The following is a 10,151-nucleotide window of genomic DNA, read 5'->3' on the forward strand; positions in this document are numbered from 1 at the left end:
AAGATTATTCTGTGTCCGCATGTAGGAGTGCTTTTATGTTATAATTCTAAAGCACAGCTTAGCACCTGACAGTCAACATTGGGAAACAGGTAGTGCTATTTCACACATCCTTGTTTCACTGAAACAAGTTAAAACATTGGTGAAAATGTATCAACATGTATGGAGGGAAGGGATGGGGGGATGGAGAAGGTGTGACAGGATGTCAGTCAGTGATTGGTGTCAAGTTTAAATACTTGTACTTTATAGCATGTTGACTAACTTCAATACCTCTTTGTCCAGACATTGACATTGAGGAAACATTCATATCTCCTTGATTAAACCACAAACTGAGATTTGATATCAGACCCTTTCAATGCCTTCACTCACTCATTCAAGACATGCCCATTCATGGACATTAAATATTATTTTTCTATTTTCTCGGGTTGCATTTTCAGTCCTCTGAGCATCAAAAGGGCATCCAACGCAGCAAGCATGTTTCATTAAGCAACACAAATGCCCTTAGTAAGTATATTTTGGTCTTGTTAAATACGCTCAGGTTCCCTGGAGGGTTTGGGTGAGCCAGTGCTAGGCTGCTAGTCGGCTAGCAGACAGCCTGTGACCACAAGGAGTAGACTCTCACTCCTGCACACGCACACACACACGCGCGCACGCACACAGCACTCAACACACACCAAGGTGAGACCTTCTGCGACTTTGTAGATGAATATCAAAATATAAGGACGCTGAAGTTGGCCATAATGATGGTAGCGATATTGTAAATATAATTATTTATAACCGACAATGTATTGTTTACATTGATAAATAGATTATGAATTTTTACAGATGTGTCTGGATACAATGTATCAAATAATATATTATCTCAGTGCATGAATTGATTATCTTACTGCAATACAAGACAGACTGTACAGTAACTAAGAAAGAGTAGTCCATTTGCAGAATCTTGCTATTGGACTTCATAACGTTAGAATAAAAAGCTTGGGTGTCTCATTCGACTTCGCTATTGACTTCAGGAGCAGGATTTCATGCTGCAGGCTTCTTGTATGTTTAGATTCAACCATACGGATACATAATTCATGTAGCTGTCACTGAGGAAATGCAGTTAGATTGGAGCGAGAGGGAATTTTTGACCACGCGCTGACAGATATCTGCCTCACTACTCAACTGCAAGGCATATTTATATTCCACCAAACTATTCATAACCCATGAGATTTCAATGTAAATAGTGAATGCATTTATGTTGCATTTATATTGCAATAGACTGATGTAACATTTAGATATTGTATGATGTGTGTGTGTGTTGTATCACTGTACAGTGGATTCATGTAATACCCTGAACATGTATTTCTTTGAATGTGTACATTCTACATTCAGAATAATTTATAACAGTGGTCTGAAATTTGATCAAATTTGAAATTTGATCCCAAAGTGAAAATCGCCTCATGATACTCAAGGTTGTCAGTGGCACACTGCTGTGTGTGCAGACCTAGGTGTTCTAATTCTGTAGTTGGTTATTTTGTCTCGTCCGGGAGTTGACTTTGATCATGTTCAGAATATGGTTTGACTCATCGGTTTGTTGGGGGGGAACTGAGTCACAGCACGAGTGCCCTCATACGAAAGAAAACAGGACTTGTTGTGTGCTGTCAACTATGACAAGAACAGACGACAGAGCGAGATGTTCGTCCAATTTAAAATATATTTTTTAAAGTCGGATAGAGGAAACCTATAACAAAATAAATTACAAAGTTGCTCTATGAGTCACATTGAACAACGACTTTATTAGTATATTATGAAATGAACTCGTATCAGGGCATCAAGCCACGTTTCTGGGAGTGATTGACATCGAAATGTTCTGCGATGTATTTGATTATTCTGCAATGACCGGTTGGTGATGAAAGGAACAAATGAGAAGAAAGGCAACTGATAATGAATAATACTTGTTAATGGACATAGGAGTGCTTCTTAGCTAATAAATAAAAAAAAGGTGTCGTCTCAGTCAAGGCTAACAATGTTACTGATACAATGGATTGTCTCTACTGCTGTTCTTTTCAATGGTGAGTTTGGAACATTCAGGTTTAAAGTATTTACTAGTGATGTAGCCTAAATATTTTTTATTCCGTATCTATATTGGGCGATAGCCTATAATGTTAATTTATATGTAGCCTACGTATTATTTGAAAATGTAATTATGAACAACACATAGTGGATGATTGTTATATTAGAGAATTGAGTAATAGATCTAGCAGTGCATGCACTCTATTGCCATGTTTGTATATTAAACTTTTCATAAATGTTTTTATTTATTTATTTCACCGTTATTTAACCAGGTAGGCAAGTTGAGAACAAGTTCTCATTTACAATTGCGACCTGGCCAGGATAAAGCAAAGCAGTTCGACACATACTGTCACGGTTCATGAATCCACTGCCTCCCTCTCTCTTTCTCTTTCTCTCTCTCCCTCTCTCTCTCTCTCTCTCTCTCTCTCTCTCTCTCTCTCTCTCTCTCTCTCTCTCTCTCTCCCTCCCTCCCGTGTTTGTGTGGGCGTGGTTCCCAATCTCGGCCTGATTGTCTGCGCCAGCTGGAACCACTTATCTTCCCTTTATATGTTCTGTAACCAGTGTTTCTTGTTGTCAGATCGTTGTTTCTTCCCTGAGGTTGTGTCGTGTCCGTGCTCTTCTCTTGTGTGGATTATCTGCTGTGCTCCTTCCTACTCATCCGGACACACTCCCCTGGTTTTCTCAGCACGCTATCATTGGAAGATGCGCCCGAGTCCCTGGGTCGGATTCCGTCTGAGTACAGTCTGTCTGTCCTGTTGCTGCTGTGAACTATATTCATTAAACCATCGTTGCTTGCATCTTGCATCCGCCTCTGTATTGTTACACATACAACGACACAGAGTTACACATGGAGTAAAACAAACATACAGTCAATAATACAGTATAAACAAGTCTATATACGATGTGAGCAAATGAGGTGAGTTAAGGGAGGTAAATGCAAAAAAAGGCCATGGTGGCAAAGTAAATACAATATAGCAAGTAAAACGTGTGGTATGCTACTAAAGCATTTATCATTTAAAAAAATCTAACTCATGGAAAAGTTTATAATAACATCACTCTTTCTCCACTCCAGGTATTTGTCATGGCTCTCTACTTCACTCAGACATAAGAGCCAGTGTCGGGACCTTGGGGAGGAAACATGGGCAGCAGCATCTGCACGCTGCTATTGTGTAATTTCAGTGTCAGTACATGCTCAAGCATCTCCAAAGTGGAGGCCAGATCTCAGTGCATATGCCCCCAACATCGCAGGCCACTGGTTATCCACCAGGTAATTTAATGTGTAACATGCACAATTAAACTGTTTGTTATGGACCCATATTAAGTACAGAATTGTAAGAATGTATAGTCAATATATTGTAGCAATGTCAAAGGGTAGTCCTGACTGGAGCTTGACCACAGGACCTTGCAGCTGTAGACACTTCAGCTGGTATTCAAATATATTTTAAATTTTTATTTAACCTTTATTTAACTTATTTTAAGATATCTGAACTTCTTGCGGAGGTTGCTAGGCTTTGGGTTTTGTATTTATTAAGGATCCCCATTAGTTCCTGCGAAGGCAACAGCTACTCTTCCTGGGGTATAGCAACATTAAAGCAGTTATATGCAATTACAAATATTACATGACAAAAAAAAAATAATTATTGAAAAATGTAAACATATTACTTGACCTTACATTTCATAATACATTAAGTGTGTGCCCTCAGGCCTCTACTCTACTACCACATATCTACAATACAAAATCCATGTGTACAGTATGAGTGTGTGTGTTAGCAATTGTATGCGTGTGCCTGTGTGTGTGTCTCCTCACGGTCCCCGGTGTTGCATAATGTTTATTTTTATCTGTTTTTTAAATCTGATTCTACTGCTTGCATCATTTACATGAAGTGGAATAGAGTTCCATGTAGTCATGGCTCTATGTAGTACTGTGCGCCTCCCATAGTCCCATAGTCTGTTCTGGACTCTTCACTGGGATTGTGAAGAGACCTCTGGTGGCATGTCTTGTGGGGTATGTATGGGTGTCTGAGTTTAAACAAACAGCTTGGTGCATTCAGCATGTCAATACTTCTTACAAAAACAGTAGTGATGAAGTCAATCTCTCCTCTACTTTGAGCCATGAGAGATTGACATGCATATTATTAATGTTAGATCTCAGTGTACATTTAAGGGCCAGCTGTGCTGCCCTGTTCTGAGCCAATTGTAAATTTCCTAAGTCCCTCCATGTGGCACTTGATCACACGACTGGACATTAGTCCAGGTGTGACAAAACTAGGGCCTGTAGGATCTGCCTTGTTAATAGTGTTGTTAAGAAGGCAGAGCAGTGCTTTATTTTGGCCAGACTTCTCCCCATCTTAGCTACTGTTGTATCAATATGTTTAGACCATGACAGTTTACAATCAAGTTTATTTTATTTTATTATTATTATTGTTTTTTTTAACCTTTATTTAACTAGGCAAGTCAGTTAAGAACAAATTCTTATTTTCAATGACGGCCTAGGAACAGTGGGTTAACTGCCTGTTCAGGGGCAGAACGACAGATTTGTAACTTGTCAGCTCGGGGATTTGAACTTGCAACCTTCAAGCAGTTTAGTCACCTCAACTTGCTCAATTCCAAGATTTAGTGAAGGTTTAGGGTTTAGTGAATGATTTGTCCCAAATACAATGTTTTTAGTTTTGAAATATTTAGGACTAAATTATTTCTTTCCACCCATTGTGAAACTGACTCCAGCTCTTTGTTAAGCAGTGATTTCACTCGCTGTAGTAGCTGACGTGTATACTGTTGAGTCATCCATCCGCATACATAGACACACTGGCTTTACTCATGCCACTTTAAGCCAGTGGCATGTCATTTATTTATTGCCTTACCTCCCTAATCTTACCTCATTTGCACACACTGTATGTAGATTTTTTTCTATTTATTATTATTGTTATTATTACAGTTATTGACTGTACGTTTGTTTATTCCATGCGTAACTCTGTGTTGTTGTTTGTGTCGCACCTCTTTGCTTTATCTTGGCCAGGTCGCAGTTGTAAATGAGAACTTGTTTTCGACTGGCCTACCTGGTTAAATAAAGGTGAAAAAAATTATAATAATTAGTAAAGATTGAAAAAAGTAAGTGGTCTAGACAGCTGCCCTGGGAAATGGCTGATTCTACCTGGATTATGTTGGAGAGGCTTCCATTAAAGAACACCCTCTGGGTTAAGGTCACTCACTACACAATACAGTATAATAGCACTGTTCTGTATGTAAGCCTACTTGACACAACAACAGGTTCAGCTTCAGAATTCTTAGTGTAAAGTCTTAGGTGTTGAATTGACTGGTGCAATTAAAGGTGGGGGGGGGGCGACTTTAGTTACCCACCAGACTCACTGCACAATACCGAAATAACGAATCATTTGACTAAGCCAATTTCATTAATGTTTTCCCCATCAGCTGTGAGGTCAGGCCTGGGTCAGAGTTCATCACCAGGTCCTATCTCTTCCACCACAACCACACCTTCCAGGTCCTCCAGTTCCACTACCGGGACAACCGCTGCTCCTCCCCCACATACACCCTCCTCACCCGGGGCAAGCTGTACCTGCGCCAGGCCTCCTGGGTGGTCCGCGGAGGCACCGAGGCCGACTATCAGCTTCACAGCGTGCAGGTTGTGTTCCACAGCCCGAGGCAGCCATGGACCTCAGCCAGTGGCTCAAGCCCAGCTGTGGACCTCCATCCCTAGGTAGAGGGGGAAAGTGTGAGCCCTGGGAGCCCCACGTCAGCTATGACCTGTGGAGTGAGGAGGAACAGGGGAGGGACTGTGCCCATAGGCTGGGCTTCATTATGAATGAGCTGCAGCTGGTGCGTGTGGAGCGCCATCATGGTGTCTGGCTCCCTGATGACCACACCGAGGAGCTCTTCCTGGGAGACGTCCACACTGAGCACACCCAGAGGACCCACCACACACCCTCCAGCTACCAGCCGCCACTGCAGAACACCAAGGTCAGACATAGAGATATATAATATATTTTATGCTCTAATCTATTCTACTATATTTCGATGGTCAGAGTCCCCTTATTATCACTTACATACAGAGACCCCATGAGAGAGAATCCTTTTAGATTTTTGGGCAGATAGTATCATTTTCGAGTATTTGTGAATCGTGAATCTGTTTGTCAAATCCCTACCAACTGCAAAGTGTTGTGGGTATTAAAGATGACAAACTGTTACAGCAATGAAACCACACATGTACAGTAATTGATGCGTGATATTCCAGGGCTGTGTAGTCCTATTTCCTTTCAACAATCACAGTATTGTCTGTATGTTTTTGTACACAACGACAGACACGTTATGTGAAATGGGAGAGAATATGAATTGTGCAAATTGCAAACCCAGCAGTAGAGAAGCTCCATGGATTGCAGTGATCATCCGTTGTTTAGTTTTTTCCACGGGCACTCTTCAAAGAGAATAGCAAAGAGTGGCGCAGTGTGCTCTGCTCCGAATTTCTGAATTCCTTCCCTTACTCTGTGATAGTGTTGGTGCCTGAGGCTGTATCAACGACCGAGGGATAAAACTGGAGCCGGACCAGAGAGATGGAACCAGGCCTTCAGTTCAGAAGCTCCCTCCTTTCCTCCCACTCACAAAAGGATTCGTCCCTTTCATGCCCCCCCCACCCCCCCTCCCAGCATGTTTTTTTTTTAACTAACACCAACAACTCCCAGCCTATTAAGTGTCAGGTCAATGTAAATGAGCTGTGGTTAATAGCGGAGGCGATTGATGTTGAAAGTGACTCAAGTATGCAGTGGTGGTGGAGATACAGTCAGCCTTGAATGAATAGAGTTAGTCACGTTCAGCTATAACGTTAATCTGATGCTCAACCACTGAGTGCAATCTAAAAAGGGCTCCACATATAACGGGCTTGATGAGCTTATTTACGAGATTGTACTCACAATCCAATGAGTGTAAACAAGGATCAAAAACCATGAAGGCAGTCATAGCGTATGATGATATTTTTGATGTTCTGGATGTGAAAATAGCTTATTTTATTTGTCTATTAAACTGTGTCTCTGTAGCCCCATCACCAAGTGCATTTTCCAGGCCAGAGAGAAGCTTTTGATTCTTTGCCTTTGGTGGTTGTTTTCATCCCTGCCATCAATCTAGGATGGCAGACCCATGTTGAATGATCTGTTTATTATCTATGCATAGTTACTTTACCCCTACCTACATGCCAGTGGAGGCTCCTTAGAAGAGGAAGTAGAGGACCATCCTCCTAAGTGAATTTCATTAAAACAAAATTTAAAAAAAAACATTTTAAAACGTTTACTTTTTTAGATAAAACTATACTAAATATATTCACGTCACCAAATAATTGATTGAAACACACTGTTTTGAAATGAAGGTCTACAGTAGCCACAACAGCACTCTGTAGGGTAACACCATGGTGTAGCCGGAGGACAGCTAGCTTCCATCCTCCTCTTGGTATATTGACCAATACAAAACCTAGGAGGCTCATGGTTCTCACCCCCTTCCATAGACTTACACAGTAATTATTACAACTTCTGGAGGACGTCCTCCAACCTATCAGAGCTCTTGCAGCATGAACTGACATGTTGTCCACCCAATCAAAGAATCAGAGAATGAATCTAGTACTGAAAGCATAAGCTACAGCTAGCTAGCACCACCGTGCATAAAATGTGGTGAGTAGTTGACTCAAAGAGAAAGACAATAATTGAACAATTTTCAACAAATTAATTTCTTCAAAAGTGAAGGAGAGGCGAGAGAGAGAGAGATTTCGTGATTTCTTTTCACTTTTAGTTTCACTTACTTAGCTAGCAAATGCAGCTGGCTAGTCAAGCCTACTCAAACACCTGGCTCAAACAGAGGGATGCTATGTTAGCTAGCTGGCTATGACAATCCAACATAACACTGGAACTCTTCCAAGTCAAGGTAAGCTCTTCGTTTTATACATTTATTGCCACCGGGGCCCGCCGGTGTAACTGCTAAACTGCTTACCAACTATACACTGTAATGTTACTGCATGATTGTAGTGGGTTTACTAACACGTTGTTATATTGTCTATGTTGACTAGGATGTTACTTTAGCTAATATGGGGACAACGATGTAGGCTGTGTGTAGCGGTTATGACATGGTTTGAAAGTTTTTTTTGTCTGGTCACATACAGCTTTTGTGTTGTGCATTGAAGTACACAAACAGAGGGAAAAGGTGAGAGGAGGAGAGTGCATAGAGGTGAGAAGGAATAAAAAGTGGCTGCTATGAAAGTGAACTGTGTTTACGGGTGATCAGGGGTGTATTCATTCCACCGATTCTGTTGAAAAATGTTTCTTAAACAGAAGCAAACGAAACGGGGATAAATACTTGAATTCGTCCAATAGAAACTATAATTTGCAACTGTTGGAATAGATAAGCTAGATGCAGGCAAGAGTGTTCAAGGCGGTATTGAATGTGTCACTGTGTCACCTCAAAATGTTCTCTTCGAACCTTTCATTCATAGGCTAGGTTGTAGCAACCTCATGATGGGAATAGGGAAAATTTGAATATCATGTAGTAGCCTAAACCTATCGATGTTACATTGAACTGGGTGAATGGGAATATGAATGACAATCATCCAATAATGCTGTAATAGAAATAAGGCCATGCTCTTGAAAAAATAAATTGTCAATCATAAACGGCACTGACCGCCACTGCTACATGAACAAATGACCTCGACTAACCTGTACCTCCACACATTGACTCGGTACCGGAGGCTATTGTTATTTTATTATGTTACTTTTTTAGTAAATCTTTTCTTTAACTCTATTTTCTCTATTTTCTTAAAACTGGTTAACAGATTGTAAGTAAGCATTTCACTGTAAGGTTTTATTTGTATTGGCAAATAACATTGTATCTCATTTGCAGTGGTGCCAGGAACACTCCCAAGTAGCATATGAGAAGACAGTCTGCCATGCTTCTCCTTTATTAGCTGGGTGGGTCAGTCAAACAACAGTTTGAATGGCCTCGTTTGTGGTTTTCATCATCATGATTGGTTGTCTGTTGACATTTCAGTGATATGGCCTCGTGATGATATTTATCACCATGCTGGGACTCATTAAACCACTTAGAAATCTGAAATATAGTTCAGACATTTGTGTTAAACATCCAAATGGGATGCATTCCAACATCTACAGTCTCTTGCAGGTGTTTGAATTTATTTTGAATCACAAAATGAAAATGTAACATTCTGAAACACTATTACAGAACCATGAGTGTACCTGTAGTCTCTGCCGAGTCATTGCTGGGGCGGACGAGCACCATCCTCCCATCCTGCCCTACAAAGACAACCTGCCCGTCAAACTAGAGGGCCAATGGGTGAGCCAGCGCTGCGAGGTACCACCTGGGATCCTCTTCCTGACCCGCCATTTTGTTTTCCATGACCACAACTGCACTTGGGAGGTTCACTACTGGCATTATGCCGACCCAGTGTGCAGACACCCAACGTTCAGCCTGTACGCACCGGTTCACTACAGCCACGGGGTCCTATCCACCAGGGTAATGGGAGGGACAGAGTTTGTCTTCACAGGTAGGTGTTACTGTCACAATAAATCTAAATATACTGAGCAAAAATATAAAACAAAACATGCAACAATTTCTAAGATTTTACTGAGTTAGAGTTAAAAACTACTAGTCTATTTAAATAAATTCATTAGGTCCTAATCGATGGATTTCACATGAATGGGAACACAGAGCATCTGTTGGTCACAGAATCAGAAAACCAGTCAGTATCCACCATTTGCCTCATGCAGCGTGACACATCTCCTTCACTTGGCGTTGATCAGGCTGTTTGTTGATAGTGGCCTGTGGTATGTTGTCCCACTCCTCTTCAATGGCTGTGTGAAGTTGCTGGATATTGGTGGGAACTGGAACACGTTGTTGTACACGTCGATCCAGAGCATCCCAAACATGCTCAATGGGTGACATGTCTGGTGAGTATGCAGGCCATGGAAAAATGGGGGCATTTTCAGCTTCCAGGAATTGTATACACATCCTTGCTACATCGGGCCGTGCATTAGCATGCTGAAATGTGAGGTGATGGCGGCGGATGAATGGCACGACAATGGGCCTCAGGATCT

The 10,151-nt window shown here is 41.3% G+C and overlaps 1 protein-coding gene and 1 pseudogene across 1 annotated transcript in view; one reads left to right on the plus strand and one right to left on the minus strand.

Annotated features, from left to right (window-relative positions):
* Positions 1-2,062: 2,062 nt before the first annotated feature.
* On the plus strand, positions 2,063-9,690 carry LOC135521675 (protein APCDD1-like; annotated as a pseudogene).
* A 126-nt stretch (positions 9,691-9,816) lies between these two features.
* LOC135521676 (piezo-type mechanosensitive ion channel component 2-like) overlaps positions 9,817-10,151 on the minus strand; it is a 142,245-nt gene continuing 141,910 nt past the window's right edge. The window contains exon 9 of the mRNA XM_064947354.1: positions 9,817-9,921. Within this exon, the coding sequence (XP_064803426.1) occupies positions 9,817-9,921 (105 nt within the window). The remainder of the gene's footprint in view (positions 9,922-10,151) is intronic.

Source organism: Oncorhynchus masou, chromosome 30 (assembly GCF_036934945.1).
Source record: "Oncorhynchus masou masou isolate Uvic2021 chromosome 30, UVic_Omas_1.1, whole genome shotgun sequence".
In the NCBI taxonomy this organism is placed as follows: domain Eukaryota; kingdom Metazoa; phylum Chordata; class Actinopteri; order Salmoniformes; family Salmonidae; genus Oncorhynchus; species Oncorhynchus masou.